General features: G+C 26.9%; 1 protein-coding gene across 2 annotated transcripts in view; it reads left to right on the forward strand.

Annotated features, from left to right (window-relative positions):
* Positions 1-17,600, forward strand: part of LOC142321735 (unconventional myosin-Ie-like) — a 476,048-nt gene that overhangs the window by 32,959 nt on the left and 425,489 nt on the right. For both annotated transcript variants that reach the window (XM_075360061.1, XM_075360062.1), the window contains exon 10: positions 1,868-2,035. In XM_075360061.1, the coding sequence (XP_075216176.1) occupies positions 1,868-2,035 (168 nt within the window). The remainder of the gene's footprint in view (positions 1-1,867; positions 2,036-17,600) is intronic.

A 17,600-nucleotide genomic window follows, 5' to 3' on the forward strand; every position in this document is an offset into this window, starting at 1 on the left:
TAAAAATCTAACTTAAAACAACAAAATTACCACCTGGCATATGTCAAATGGCATAAGTAGACAAAAAACATTGTACGAATAATCAAATATTTGAATATAAATGCAAGACCTTAAGAAATTGTAGGAAATTTAATAACATCATCTCATTGTTCCCTAAGATATTTTGAATGTTAGCCCCTAGTTTAAACTTGCCGCATAACAGACACAGTCTACAAAGATGTGGTGTATCATTAGTTAGCAGTTACAGTGAACACAAACAAGTGCATCAGTCTGATTTATGAGATGTCCATGAGGAAGTTTAGTGTGCCCTATTCGCAAATGGCAAATAACCACCTCTCAACAGTTATTCCTGCATGAGGAGCACCACAGTGACAGTGTTCTTCATTGGATGAAGTTTATTGTTGATGATAGCATTCCATTCGTTTTGCTACTCATCACGGACCATCCTCCTAAGAAAATAGATAAAATAGAGTTTTCAGAAACGACGCAATAAGTGAAAGGAACTTGGAAACAAACTTCTTTTGTTGCTCCGTCAGTACATTATTGCCTGAAATTCCAATATGTCTGGGGATCCAGCAAAAGCTTATATATTTGTGTTATGCTGAGTGATTACAGAAGCAATGAAAGTGTAGTAAACAATAAACTGTAAACCACAAATGACAAGGTGTCTGAAGTACATGTCATTAATTGCTTATAAGGCACTCATGGAATCTGAACACACAAGTATGTGTCAATATGTTGAGCTAATTATATTTTAGGCCATATTAGCACACAGCTTCATAACGAAAACACTGACGAAGCTGGAAAGTTCAAAAACATGTTATGTTCTATTGCTACCACAAAAGCACAACCAATAGAATTATCGTGTTTAGAGCCTTCTGTATAAACTATGGCATCAGGATTCATGCGATTTATAATGTAAAACGTTTCTTGCAACTAACCAGATTCATGTCATTTTTTTGATATCTACAAAGACTAAAGCAATAATTTACAAGAGAAGGCTGACAAGGGGGGTAATAACATTAAGTAACAGTTAGAACTAGAGAAATTGTATATTTAGACCCAAGAAAAGGTGCTTAGGTGTATCAATGAAGATGCATTGTAATATCTGTACTTGTATTTTGTTGTTATACTAGGGTGGGGGGGGGGAGAAAAATTTGACAATTTTTGATTGGTAATTGTGTGCGTGGTGGGGAGGGTTGGCTACTAGTAGGGGCTGCGCTCCTTGCTAATTGCCATTTTAATCAACTTATAGCTTGATTTTTTCAGTATGTGACTCTCCTATTAGGTTATTTAAAGCCCAGAGTTAACAATGAAACCAGATTCAGTACCTGAATGTAAAGGAAGTGATCATTGCAAGTTGGCTGCCATACTGGAATGCATGCTGTGAAATGTAATAATGAGAAATTTTGAAGACTGACTTCACAGCAGTATGTGGACACAAATGGATGAAATCTACAAGATTTTTTTTTTGCACTTAATATTAGTAGAAATCAGAAAATTGAATTTTCAACTATAATGGGATACATGTGAGTTTAAGTCTAGCACATCAGTAAAAACTAGCTCTTTGTAATTACTGTGTTGTATCATTCTAAAAATCATCAGATTTTTCTGATAAAAATTTTTCTGATTATAAAAAAAGAACAGCCCTATCATTTTTATAATTTAACAAAAAAAATGACAAGTATCATCACACGAATGATTTTAATATGAATATCCATAACAGCCAATGTTAATGATTTATTTATAAAAACTTTTGAATAAAAATACATTCGATTGTTTATATTGATTGTCTAAAAATAACACATTGTTAATACTTTTTTATTGATTTTTGTTTAATTTAATTTTTTAATTTATGAAATTGCAGAGAGTTAATAGAGCTATGCGAACACCAGTAAATGGAAATTGTATTGGAATCCTTGATATTTATGGCTTTGAAATATTTTACCAAAATGGATTTGAACAATTTTGTATTAATTTTGTCAATGAAAAGTTACAACAAATCTTTATCCATTTGACACTGAAAGCAGAACAGGTAAGCCAATTTTATTTTTGTTATTATAAATTTACATATATATATAAAATTTACTTTATATTTTTATACTTATGTATTTTATTACTTTCTTGTATGAAGTAAAGGAAGTATTGTGATCGCGAAAAATTTTGATATTCAGATTTCAGTGGAAATATCCATTTAGACTATCCCTGAATCCATTTTGACTAGTTTTGGCATGATGTCTGTATGTATGTATCTTGCATAACTCATCTTCTATTAATCTTTTTATTCTTTTCTTTGTTTTTAACATTTTCTTCCTCTTTATATTTATCATCTTCTCGTAATTTTTTTATTCTTTCCTTTTTCTTAACATTTTCTTTCTCTTTATATTCATCTTCTTGCCTTTTTTTGAAATATATTTCTTCATGTTATTTTTCTTTTTCCTATATGACTTTTTCTTTTTCATTTTTGATTATTCACCAAATAATCCAATAATAAAAACTGAATATTTTACACTGTAAGGTTGAAATTAACATTTTTATCCAGTATACAGGAGTTCACTAAATGGAATGGTTTAATTATTATTAACTTTTATTTATACGACACATCACAAATCTGAAACTTTTGTTAATCGGCAACTTATGAAGATACGAATAATACTGATCTAGTAATACGAGTAATAAAGGGAATTTTATTCTATCCTAATATTTCATGTAAGATTGTTGGATTAATAATAATTGTATAAATATTTGATGTTAATAAAAACTAATATTTTAGCAATTGTGTAATTGTCCATTTTATTAAAGAATTGGAGAATCGTATCTCACTTTCAAATGAAATAAGTTTAAATGAACTGCAGCAAAAATTGTGTTTATGTAATTTAATAGGGGTACATGGAAGTCATGTGATGTCCACATCAGATTTTTAGTAATAAAGTAAGCATCTGATGTAATAATATTGGTTTACTCACTTTCTTGTTGATAAAAATCAAAATCATCTTTTTTTGAGTCTTAATAAAACTTTATTTTAACAGTGTTTAATTCCCTATTTGTAAATACAATTTCCTTTGTAGATTTAATTTTTCCATGTTATGAAATTCAATGATACTTACTGATAATGGAATTTTGATGAAAACATTTGCAATGTCTGCTGAAGTTTAGTAATTCCAGTTTTTGTTTCTGCTTAACAAAAGTGGAAATTAAAAGTAAGAGTACATCAAGTACAATAATGCTTCTAGATGTATGATAAATAACTGACAAGATTGGCTGTGATATTGATTTAAGGTATAGGTTAGCAGAGGAAATGCCATACTTTTTTAGTTGTAATTTCTGTTTGTTTCATTGACAACAAATTTTGTATAAGGCTTTTTATTAGATTTCAGAGCAGCAGAAAATGAAAAAAATTGTTTCTTGTAGTACCTGATTGTTTCTTAATTCAGTAGAAGCATGATTTTAATATATGAAAAGTTATATGCCATTAATTTCACGGAAAATTAATTATTTTAATGAATTATTTTAACAAAATGAAAGTTTTGTAAATTAAGTCCTAAAATGTTTCCTACAAAATTAAGGTAAGGTAGATTCATGAAATCAATTAGCATCCAATATTTTATTTAACAGATTGTGGATTTTTCTATTTGAAACAATTTTCATTTTTTGTTGAAAAATTCAGTGGTGTCATTTTGTTCTATTTATTGTTACTTTTACTTATATTTACTGTTACTGTAATACTATTTTATTGGTTGATTCTGTTCTGAAATTTTAGAGTTTCTAGTGCAAAACCTTACCAGAAACTTAATGCAAAAATTCATTTTTTGAATTTTTTAAACCCTGAATTTTTTTCTTTTGTTGTCTTTATTTGTTCTCTAAGTAAAGTTAAAATTGTAAATAAAATAATTTTTAAAATGACTTCAAAAAATATTTAATCAATAAAAGTAAAATAATATTTTTTTATTTCAATAAATTTCAATTTTTTGAATTTGAGGCAAATTTAAAAAGTTACCAAAAAAATTAAGTAACCTTTAATTTGATGTGATTTCAATAACCTGAAGTTTAAAGAAAAATTTCAAAAAAACTCGTTTTTACTGCATAGAGCAGTTTTTGAAGTCTGTTATATTTTATTTTAAGATTAATTTGTTTTTAATTTTTTTTTTAATTTAATTTTAGTTTAAAATATGTGGGTATGCAAATACTGTTACTAAAAAAAATCTTTTGTTAGAGCGCAAAATTAAAATAATTCATGAATACTGTGTTAATAAAATTTAATATTAAAAGAAATTTAAACATCCAAAACCCAGTAAGTAGAAAGTTAAACTTACCATATTAATTCCAAGAATTGATTTTTGCAGGATCCCACATCTTCAGTTGGTATTTAATTTTATTACATTAAAATAAATTTTTTTCATAATTTGTGAATTTTAAATTTGTCAAAATTGTTACTGTTTTATAAATTTTGAATCTATTTTGGACGAATATGCAAATTTTCTCCAGTTCCGCACAGCAGAATATATACGTATTTATATGTATATATTCTGCTGTGTATATATATAAAATTACATTTTGAGGTGTAAGGACTATGAAAATATCATTCACTTAAATTGTGCTTTATATATATAGGCCTATGCATACAATTTTGTGACTTGAAAATCTCCAAACTTTAATTAATGAAATTTATTTGTGCTACAGTAATGTATCTGAAGTTGTGCATGTGAAAATATGATGAAGATTGGTTGAGTCATTCTTGAGTTATGCTCAATATACGTTCAAACAAATTTGAGCAGGGCAAGTTAGAAGCATGGTTCATTGTGATACTCAAATTGGAACTTTGCTGTTTCTTTATCTGTTGTTAATAATATTCAAGTAAGTTGGTGTTAGGAAGAGTATCCAGCTACCCTTCTCACAAAAAGTTTTCCTTATCCTGCTCACCTAATTTTATTTAAGTTAACTGGATTCCTTAAGTTCATAGATTCTGTAAAAGTTGATGCTAACCTGTTGAAAATACTACAGGTTGATAACTAAGCACAATCTGTAAATAATTTTACAAAAATTAAACCAATTTAGTAAAGTTTTATATGAATTTAACTTATTAAGGTGTGTTTATTAATGTATGTTTTGAGATTTTAAAGTAATTGTATATTTTAATTAGGATGTAACATTAAATACTAGAAGAATATTTATGCTGGGTGATTATCATCTCCTTCATTTTTTCTTGTATTAACCCCACTCTTCAGCTCTATGTGAGTGCTTTCACATTTCTTTAAATGTTATATGTTGAAAAGACGTATGTTTAGATTTTAAGAAATATAACCATATATGTATGTTGAAGTACAATTGTTGGATAACTCTAAAAGTTGGACAAAATATAGATTGTAATTTGAAAATGGCTTAAAATTATTCTTTTTACCCAAAAATGCAATAATAATGTGGGATTTCCATTTGAAATAATGAAATTGGCTGCCATATTTGATTTTCCATTTGTCAGTCCATAGCTCTGTAATGGCTGCATTGGAGAAAAATACCCAAAAATAAAAATATCTTAAAATAATATTTTCTTCCCAAAAATGAAAACATGGAGTTTTTGTTTAAATAATGAAGTTAGCCACCATATTGGAAAAGGGTGAAGATTTAAAAAATGGTAATACTGTATCTTTAATGTAGGGAAAATCTAGTAAAGGTTCCCCTTTTAAAGTTTCTTTAGTTTCTGAAATCTAGTGGTGGCCAACTTGAGTTGATCACATGTATATAAAATATTAAATTATTATTATATTTTAATAGTTAGATTTAAATAATATTATAATAAACTTAAAATTAATTTAATAATTTATAAAATTTAATATAATAATTATATTTTATTAAGTTGATGCATTATTTTATACGTAATTGTATCCATGGAAAAAAAATCAGTTGATGTTGTGGTTGGCATGCCAATATTTTTCATATAAATAGTCCTGGGTTCACTTCCCAGAAAAATCTAGTATTTTATCACTTTATAGTCATCCTCATCATCATACTACCAATGAATCTTCTGTTATTTAAATTTTGTCTGTTAAATAAATTAACCTGCTATGACGTATTTCAAATAGAATAAATGGTTTTAGTTGTCTGGTTTTTTGTGTGTGTAAAATTTGCTTACTTGAAACTATATGAAGTGTTTAAGTGATCTGATTTGGATTATTTTAAGAATAAGTAATAAATAGGGGAAAACTATTCGTTGAGAAGTTTACTGCCATCACTTCTATTTAGACCTTTTATTTTAGACCTTCAGTCTGTTTCATACAACTCACTGTAATCAGCATGTAGCCATTAATAGAAGATGAAGATAACTTAAAATTGTATTAGATGAAAGTAGCTGATGTGACCATGTTAAAGAAGTATTAATAATTAACCACCCCTTCATTCTTATCCATCATTTCTTAAATTAGAATTGTCTTGCTTATGAAGCTCAAAAGCAATGACTTGAAATAATTTACTTAGGTAGAAATTACACTAACTAAAATTTAAGCCATTTAACTTGGTTATTCTCCCAGCAAGAATCTGTGCAAGATTAGGATCATCCCTGTATATTAATGATAGTAAATTTGTATTTTGTTTGGATAGGCTTTTGCAGCAAGGCTGAGACTTATCTTAATTAATTGCAATTATTGAAAATTATGATTTTTGAACCGCATAATCTCATAAAGGAACTCTCATGCAATCAGGAAATGGAACTCATGTCACATTGCTTTGCAGTTAATGAGACGCTAGTTTTGTGCTGCTCTTGGAGTTCTAATAATGGTGTGATTTTTGCTACTCTCCCCACCAAAACAGAATAAATCATTGTATCAGTTCAGTTGGACCATCTCTTTTAGAATCAAGCTTCACCTACACTGGCTGACTTAAGCTCTGTAAATACTGGGAAAATTCACCACAAATGGGTAGTTTCTAGGTCGCTGGAGCCCTCATATTAATCTCAGAAATTACCATTCCTCCAAATCTGGTATGGATTCATACGCAGACCTTCCCTTATATGAAGTGTTCTGTTTTTTCTGCCATGGTTCCAAAGCAGTTGTTTTTACTCTTCTTCAGAGCAGAGTAACAAGTTTAGATTACCTTTAGTGTTGAAAATACATTTTATTATCAGGTCTTGTCTGAACACTAGTGTTGCACCAAATACCTCTACTTCATGTCCTTCTTGCAACTCTAATTTATTGTCATGCAGTACTTCATGACATTTTTTGTAGGGAAATTTTGTCAGTCGTGTGATTTTCTCATTATGATATTTTAATTAAAAATATATTTTACAGAAATGAGAAACTTTAAAAATATTAGTTGTTCATATTAAAAGAACCATAATCAGTCTACCCACACAGAGACTGTGAAATGAGACAATCAACCAAATTCAAAGGAGTTTTATCTCCTGACAGACAATGGGCAGCCATTTAGCACAATCTGTCAGGAGATCAGAGTGTATATTTATCCAAGATGGAAGTAACAGTTACATCAGTGATATTGCCACACTCATAACACTTTTCGTTGATGTTAGAATGGATTGCTTTTGTTCCTATTCTAAAGATTCTTCAGTAAACAGACTATATAGGAGAATTGTATGACATGTGGGCAAATTCAACAGAACTAAAGCCATGAGACTGAAAAATTTAGTAACTTTTTTCATTTATTACATGATACATTGAAAACTGTTTTTCTTCTGTGACACAATATGTTCATATGTTTTTATATACATAGAAAAAACTAGTAGTGGGTACTGAGAAAGGTAGCAAGAATGAAACACTATAACATCTATTTACATAAATTTATTATTCTTTTTTTAAATTTAAATCAATTCAATAAAATATATGCGGGCAATTAAATCAAATAAATACATATTATATAGTTTTATTTATGAGAAAGTTAATTCTAATATTTTTTAATAGATATATCATAAAACATAACACTAATATTACAATTTACAATACATTATTTAATATATTACAACAGCAATAAATAATAATCAGTAATGACTAATATGTGATACTAACTACTGTAATTTTATTATCACTTATTAATACGCTTATAATAACAAGGATATAAGAAAATTTTAAACAGGAATTAAGGATATAAGAAAAGTTAAATATTAGTTAATTATTTGATATGAGAGGAAATCAATGTAATATAGCTACAATGTTTTTTTTTTAATCATTAAAATATACCAATTTTTCTCAGTGTAGTCTAAAATTAGGGTAAACATTTGTAAATAAATTGAACATTAGCTAAAATATACCGATTACTTAGGATCCTAAAAATTAACGTAATATCTTTTTGTGGGAGTGATAATCAACATATTGATTTATTGGATTTTTCTGTTTCCCCTCCCCAGGTTAAAGAGGCAATATACTGGCCTTGTGTTTCTGTATAATATTCTTAGATAATATTTTAATTTTGTTGTATCAGTTTAAAAAAGCTTAAACTCAGCCATATATTTAACCATGCTGATCAGATTATTTATCTTTTTTTTAAATATTAAGTATTGTTGTTTTCTTAATTCAATTTAAAAAATTTTACACTGTTTCGTTTAATCATGATTACAATTGAAGGGGAATTAGCTAAAATATAAATTTATAAAGTTAAAAAAAATAATAATGGTAATCATAAAAGAAACACAAAAAAACAAAAAAATACAGCTACTACATAAAGAGTATTTCTGTCTGTGTATGCAATGTCGCTTTAGACAGTCAATAGTGAAATGTTAATTTAAATACAGCTTAAACTCACATTTGTACTGACCTGTTGTTTACTATTTTTTCTTTTTTTTTTTTTAATAAACACAATTTTTTTTTTGCCGTTTTATCGATTAAAATAAGTTATTTAGTAAATTATTATTTTTCTTGTTACTAGTATTTCTTTTAATTTACATTTTCTTTTGTTAATTCTTTTATTTTTACACTTTTATTACCTCTGTATTTGCTGATGATGAGTATCAGTCTGAATAATTCAAATGCACGCATGTGTTTTTTTTTTGTAATTGTTTATAAGTATCTTAAAGTGATTTCATTTTATTAAACATTTAGCATTTCTTATTCTTTGTGTGTCATAAATAAGACCCACACCAAGATTTTAATAGGGGACTTTGCCCAACTTGGTAAAGAACGAAGATATCGTGATATTATCAGAAAATTGCCTGCCCAGAAGAAAACTAACAAGAACGGCCAAAGACTTGTCAAATTTTGCAGAAACCGTAATATGATCTCAAAATCCACCTATTTATGAGAAAACCAAACAAATTGAAGACTTGGAAACACCCAGATTGGAAAAATGGGGAATGGCAACTTGATCATGTTTGTATGGACCGGAATTATCACAAGGAGATTTATAATCTGCAATTTATAATTGCAGAAACCTTCAATAGACTCCTCAACTGTGACGACCCCCCCCAGAGCTTTTTGAGATTGACACTGAAACTCCAGTTAAAACTTCACCGGTAAATATCAACTCGCCTATGATGGACTTAAAACTTATGATGGACTTATATAAAAGACGGAAAAAACAACTAATAATCACCTTCGTCGACTTTAAAAAGGCCTATGATTGTATACACCGACCATCCATGCTGAATATTCTGAGAAACCTGGGCCTTCACCCTAAACTCGTAAACATGATAAAATTAACTTTAACCAATACCCAGTCCAGAGTGAAATTCAGAGGTGAACTCTCTCGACCCTTCTACATAAAAACTGAATTGAGGCAAGGAGACGGCCTCTCACCACTCCTTTTTAACTGCGCCCTCGAATTTGTCATGAGAAAATGGTATGAAATAAATCCCAAAAATATAAAAATGGGTACTAAAAAAAACTCCATCACACTAAATTGCGTAGGATTTGCAGATGACCTCGATCTTTTAGCAAATAATATTCAAGAAGCCAAAACACAAATCATGAGCCTTCAAAACCTAGCACAAAAGATAGGGCTTCATATCTATTTCAAAAAACTGAACTAATGGCCGTAGATCCTCTGGTAATAGAGCACATTACGGTAAACAATCAGAAAATTAAAATAGTAAAACAATTTAAATATCTAGGGGAAATAATAACTTATAATTTAAATGAAAAAGTGACATGGCAGAACAGGACAATTAAAATGATTAAATCCCAAAAATTAACTTGGTCAACATATAACAAAAAATGCCTTTCTGCTAAAACAAAACTTAAATATTATAAAACTGTAGTTCAACTAGAAGTCACCTATGGAAGCGAGACCCTTTTCAAAATCACTCAGAAAAACCGAATTGATAAAATTCTGAAAATAGAGAGGAGAATTGTCAGAACGTGTATCAATAAAAAACACCAAAAAGAAGGCCGATGGTGGATTGTGCCAAATGAGGCGGTGTATTGAGAAATAGAGCCTGTTACTGATACTATGGGGAAAAAAAGAATCTCTTTCTTTGGTCATCTCATAAGGACACCGGAAACAAGACTGTCAAGAAATATCATTGAAAAGCTCTGGTTCCAAAAGCTAGAAGTAGGATGGATCAAAGAAATTAGAGAAGATATGAAAGAATTGGGAATTTCCCTGACTGACCTACAGAATAAAACTGGAAAAATTACAAAGTTAAAAGACAAAAGCATTAGATTTAAACAAAAGACAGACAAACGACAAAATACAACGAAGAGGGTGTTTATGGATGAAGAAAAGAAAGCAAGATCTGAACGGATGAAGAAATACTGGGCAGCTCGGAAGAGTAAAATAACACGCTTTTCTCAGAAAAGATCCAACTAAAAATGTCTTAAGTGGTCCCATGTTGGCCGTAAAAGCATAATAATAATAATAATAATAATATATATATATGTATATATATATATATATATATATGTTTTAATATTATTAAACAAAGATTTAATAAAATATGTGTTTGTTGCTTTGAATATTGTTAATTAAGAAATAATGTTAGGATTTACAGATCACTCTCATTTGCTTTACCAAGTTGAAGATTTTTTAGTATCTTAAAATTTATTTTACTTTATTATAGATTTTCTGTTTACGGAATGCTATTCATGTAAATTATACATATTTTTTATTAATTCACATCATACTATATACTTACATTTGAATTCAAGTATCTATGAACAAATTCTAGATTAATAGCCAATATAAATTTAGTTAAGTGCGACATTAAATAAACATTAATAATATTAATAGACATTAATAAGTTTTAAATAAACTTATTAATGAATATTCTATGTCGTCAATATATTATTTCTAACTAAACTATGTTCTTGCTACTGAATTTCTGGCATATACTGTATTTGAATAGATTTTCATGACTTTAATTGCAAAAGAAACTATTACACTTTTCTGCCATGATTTTCAGTTTTTATTTTAGTTAATCCTGATGTAGTTAATTGAAAACATAATAATGTTAATGAAAAATAAACTACATGAAGAAAAAATAATACATGTAGTTAATGAAAAATAATAATTTATTTTTCATTAGTCACATATATTTATGTTCAAAAGTGCATGCAATGTGTATGTGAATGCGTAGTTTTCTAGTGTTGCCAGTTGTTATTGTCAAAAACTTAAGCCTTGGAGAATTACTACATCACTTAATTTTCTTTGTTAATTACAAATAAAAACAGAGTTTTAAAAAAAATTGTGCCTGTTTCAAACTAAAAAAATGGTATTATAGAATTCCAAGTTCTACCGTACTCTAGGAATCATTACAGTCTGATTTAATATAGTATGAGTACTGTTTTAAAAGTTAACTTGCATATTTATTTATACACATAATCACTCAGAGTAAGGGAATTTTCTAAGATTAATTTTAGAAAAATATTAAGCATATGTAATGTATAAATAATTTAACAATAATAATATAAGGATCTTCAGTAGTTAAAAAAAAATAAAATTATAGAAAATGTTTTTAAATTGTTGACTTGGATATGTTTGATCTTATTGGAATTGAAAAAAGTCATTGAAAATTCTTTTGGTTGTTTTCTTTAGAGTGGATTAGAAATCCTAGATTCACCTGATACACTTTAACTATTAAATTTATTGTGCAACCTCCACAAAGGAAATTGAGTTCTGGAATTGGTCCACATTCAGGTCCAGTTGCTAGATTATACTTCTTGTAAGGGAATACTTACTGACCAAGTCCCATCATCCTCAGCCTAAAGGACCTAGCATGTCAATTTATAACCGCAAAACTGATAATAGTTGAAGGTATCAATTGAGCATAAGGATGAATGATGAGAAAGGTTGGCTTATCCGTGGAGGAACTCCAGTATAAGATAAATAAACCTCCTTTAAAGGAAAGTTCAAGAGTCCTACCTCTTGAATGCTGGCACTAATCTTCATCACATTCCTTCAGGAGATTGAGAATTTTTATCCAGACGATGAAAGATATTACTGATTTTCTATTTAACTTCAAGAGTTATAATTATCTGAGAACAGATATAGTGTTCTTTTAGGAATAACTTTACAGATTCCAGAGTTGTGTGATTAAAATATCTAGTATGAAGCATCCAAATGAGCTGTAACCCATTTATAAACAAACAGGGGTTAATGTGGAGGAACTGTATCGGTACAGTATAAATTATTATCAGTTTGCCTGGGTGAAGCAGTTGTAATGTAAACGTTTTTAGAATATTTTTTATCTGGCAATATCATCATTATTAATAGTTATCATTCATTATTCTTTTACATCTGAAATGCCTATGTGTGTACGCATGTGTGTGCATTTGTATTATTTATATATATATATATCTGTTTTTATAACCATTAAACCTTAAAATCATACTCCTAATTAATTTTATACCCAATTTTGTATATTGTACAATGCTAAATTTATAGAATTTTTTTTACAAATAAATCTTTGTTTGAAAGTTTTTTTGTGAGTTAACTTTACGTGAATGATTTATTATAATAATAATCATCATGTATTTATTATAAGCTGTAGTATTATTTCATTTAAAATATCCTTCAAAAGTTATAATAATATCCCATGAACAAATATGAGGATGCAGTAAGCTAAGGTTGTATCTATTAAATTACAATAGATTTATTTGTGCCATATCTTTAATGAATGCAATTTCTTTATCCCTGATATTATATTTCTTTGGTATATTACACTTAAATAAAAATAAATAATATAATTTTTCATATTATTTAAATTAATTTGCTATAATTAACTTATACTTATTACTATTATATTTTTTATTAATAGTATACACTATATGTTTTAATATTATAATATTAACAATACATTATTTATTTTTTAAATGATAAGGTAAATAATAGGAAAAAAGTAAATAGTAAAACACCACAAACATATTTACATAAAAACTATTCTAATTCATAATCATACTAACTTAATTAAATTGTACATATATATCTATATATGTATTTTTATTTAAAATTTTTCTGCACACACGTTTACAAAAACATTAATTTTTCTTATTTGTTCTAGCTAATATATATATTTATTTATTATTAAATAAACTTCTTATTCTGTCAAACTTGTTATTTTCTTAATAAATATCATGTTGGTTTGAAATCTTTTTTACATTATTGGAGTATTTACATATTAGGATAGAGTTCTTTTTCGTCATTTTCCTTATTTTGTTCAAAATGAATAGCTTAGTATTATTTTTATCTTGCGATTTGATTGGAGATTGTGATTTATAAACAACTAACTCATCATTATATAAAATAATGATTGAGGTTGTTGATAAATAAAAAAAAATTATGTAACACTTTTTCCAAAAATTAGTTTTTATTAATTATTGAATAACATAGTATGGATTTTGACACATTATTATTTTATTTACTTGATTCATTATTATTTTATATCCCAATTTATACTATATAAGTTTTTAAATAATTCTTATTCTTTTAATTTCAATATATTCATATTGAAATATTCAATATTCTCGTAATTTTTTTTTTATTCTTATCCAAAAACGTAAATGAATGTTGAAGTGATTTCAGCAAATCTTATGTTTTTGTTTACAAAATGTATTTTATATTTTGTTTCTGCAAGGTAAATATCATTAAAATAATTTTTCCCTGAAGATAATACAAAACAAATTTTAGTAAATAAAAAGAAAATAATTTTTCATAAAAACAGAAACAATTTCAAGTAATATAGATTCATAATAATCTGTTTAAAATATAATAATTTTTTTAATTTTCAACTTATGAATTTTATTTGACGGCACATCTGAGGGAATATTTCTAGTAATACGTAAAATATTTCTGGTGAACTAGATCATCAGTTTCTGAAATATGCATAAAATAGATTTAAAAGTTTTATAAAAAAAATGGTTTATGCTCTTTCTCTCTTAGTTGCAAGCCCTTAACGATTTGTATATGTTTTATAAGGGTATTAATCTGTGAGCAATTCTGATATATGGCAATTATTCATTAAAATGATTCCAGTAATTTAAACATATGTAAATAAAATAGAAGTGTATTAATCAGATGCTGAGTCATTTTTATTTATTTTGAAGTCAGTTGAAAATTTATTTTACATAATCTTTTTAGTAATTTTTTTTTTAATAATTTATTAAGTGTACATAATTCTTGGTTTTGTGAGGGAATTCCTTTTCTCATTTAATCTACTTACACAAATTATTAATTCTAAGATTAAACAATTTAAATATAAATTATTTATATTTAAATTAAACTATTTAAGTTATTGTTACAACTGTTATATTGGAAGATTAGATTATAGCTTTTAGAAATATTTGATTTATTTAAAAATTTTAACCAAAAAATTCTTTTTTGTATTAAAACATTTTGTTTCACTATAATTTGTGATTATGCTGAAAAATGTAAATTATAATTGTTCATTAGTATAAATCATTTCTATTTTACTATAAATTACATATTTGAATGATAAATATGCATTATTATCAGGTTATTGTATGAAAAGTAAATAATACATAGAACTGCTTATTCAAAAACTGTACTTGATACATTATTTATTCATAAAACAAAGTGTTAGTGAAGTTATAGGAGTATAAAGATGCTTGCTAATACAGTATCTTTAAAGCTGTTTTAATGTAGTGTTTTTTGTGACAACTAGTTGTAATTATAAGGTATAATTATTTTGACTAAGTGTCAAAATAATACTTGTCTCTAGTAGATAAATATAGATCTCTTCTTTAAGAAATAAAAAAAATTGAGGACTGAAATAAAGAAAAAATTAGCAACATTATGTTACAATGGGTTTTAATTATTTAATGGTATGCCAAGAGAAGTAGGGGATGAAGTTAGTGCAGTAAAATTTAGAATAGCATGTAGTAATTATGTGACAGTAATCATGTAAAATGCAAACTGGGAATTGAATTAATTTTTATTAATATGATAAATTATTAGCATTAGAGTTTGTCAGATAGTGATGATTTATGGAGAAGAATTATTTAGTGGTAAGGTTTAGTGTTTAAGGTTTGTCTGTGACATTATATAAACATATGTAAAATAACCGAAATGGTTTAATAAAGCCAATAATTTTCTTATTAACAAACTTTAGTGCAATTATAAAATTATATAATGTGTGTATTGTTTAGTAACATCAGAGTACAGTAATTTCAGTAGAATTTTAAATCAACATTGTCACGTTTGCTTAATTTAATTTTAAATATTAAAAACATTGTTAATAAATTAAATTTTTCTGTATTGCATTTAAAAAGACACAATTAACTACAAATTCCTTAAACAAACAAATTCCTTAAACAATGAAGATTGAGATGGTAATGTAGTTTGTCATTGCCTAATAAATTGTTCAAATCTTTATTGACTACATTTTCTAAAAATGGGAATGCAGTGTTGTTTTTTATATCAATGTAAGCTATGGAATTACCTGTAAATCCTCTGTTATTTGTGGGTGTTATTCAGGAGAATGAAGATAAACTTCAGAGATCAAAGTATTTGTTAAGTTGGTTGAAAGTTACTTTTGTGAATAAAATTTGGTATTTTTACGACAAAAATGTCCTACACATTTAAAAATTGCATTAGGTAATATAACTCCATCAATAGTGAAGTAAGTTTCTTAACTGAAATTAAGTCAGATAAGACATAGCTTTGATGTAAAAGGAAATTATATTTTATGTTGTCTAATATCTATTTATTATTTCATAATATATAAATATATAAAGTATGATATATTATAAATTATATTTTATAACTAACATATAATATAATAATATTATATTGCATTTTTCATATAATTTTGTAAAAAATTCTATAATATTTTTAGAAATACAATAAAAATATTTTTTTACATTAGTAGAATACTGGGTAACAAAACCAGGAAATAGTAAAAACTGATTAAAGTAAAGACAGTCTATTTTTTTTTTTATGAAAGTGGGTCATGGGTTTCCTTAAAGCTATAAGAAACTAAGATTTAGACAGTAGAGATGAGATTTTTGCAAGATTTTTGGTTTGATTAAATATCAAATGAAGTTATTCGAATTGAATTAAATATCAATAGCCTCACTGCTTTTATAAAGCCATATTGGAACTTATAAAACCTAATGAGTGTTGTAAATATTTGAGGTTAAAAGAAAAATAAAACAGTAAGGAATGGAGAATAGTATAAAGCTCATTAGCGGAGAAATTATGGAAAAAAAGGATTTTTGGAAGAGTGATCGATTATTTTAATCAAAGGAAGCAGTATTTTAAAAAAAATTGCTAGAAGCCAAGATGTAACTGAATATTCATAATTCTGTGTCATATAGAAGAAGGGAGTTGGCAGACTATGCAGGAGATGGCTGAAACTATTATATTTGTGTAGAAATTAAAAGTTTCTTGAGGAATTATTTTATAAATATAATTTATGCATAGGTGGTTTGTGTGTTTAGAATAGGCACAAGCTTTAACCTTGATAGTAATAAGTAGAAGATTCTTTGATTTTTTCTACATGTAACTGATTTTTTTTAACAAAATAATTTACTGGAAAAAACTATTTTGATTTAGAATGTATGTACTTTTAATCTTACTGACTTGTGACATGTTCAGATTACTTTTTATCCCCATAATTTGTACTCCATTTGGTATTTTGAGGTTAATATTCTTATTCTTGAGCCACTTACTTTTAACTGTTATCTACCTGTAATATATGTTTTTTATTCTACATTATTTAGGCAGTATTAATTAACTAGCTGATTAATGTTTACATTGCTTAATTAAGTAATGATTTGAGTAGTTGACATACTCTATATGTTTTTGTTATAGTTTAGTTTCTGTATTATTAAATATTACACTTGTTAAGGTTTCCTGAATGTATTTATTGAATTTTTAATTTTTATCTTTTATTTTCTTTCTGTTATTATTGGTTCATGTTTATCCCAAAATTTAAGATTCAAATTTTCACAACTGTAGAAATTTGATTATATTATATGATATAAAAAAGGCCAAGTGACGTACGTAACAACAGGTCGATTTACTTTTATGTTTGTAAGAGAAAAAAGGAAACATTAATATTATTTACGTGATGAATCTTTTGGAACTACTTCTGCAGCCATATTACTGGACTGTTGAGCTGCCTCTTGCTTGTAGGTGGGATTGTTGTTGTTGGCACAAGTTCTATGGTGGTTAGTATTGGAACCAACATACTCATATTTCAACAACTG

Source organism: Lycorma delicatula, chromosome 3 (assembly GCF_047948215.1).
Source record: "Lycorma delicatula isolate Av1 chromosome 3, ASM4794821v1, whole genome shotgun sequence".
NCBI lineage: Eukaryota > Metazoa > Arthropoda > Insecta > Hemiptera > Fulgoridae > Lycorma > Lycorma delicatula.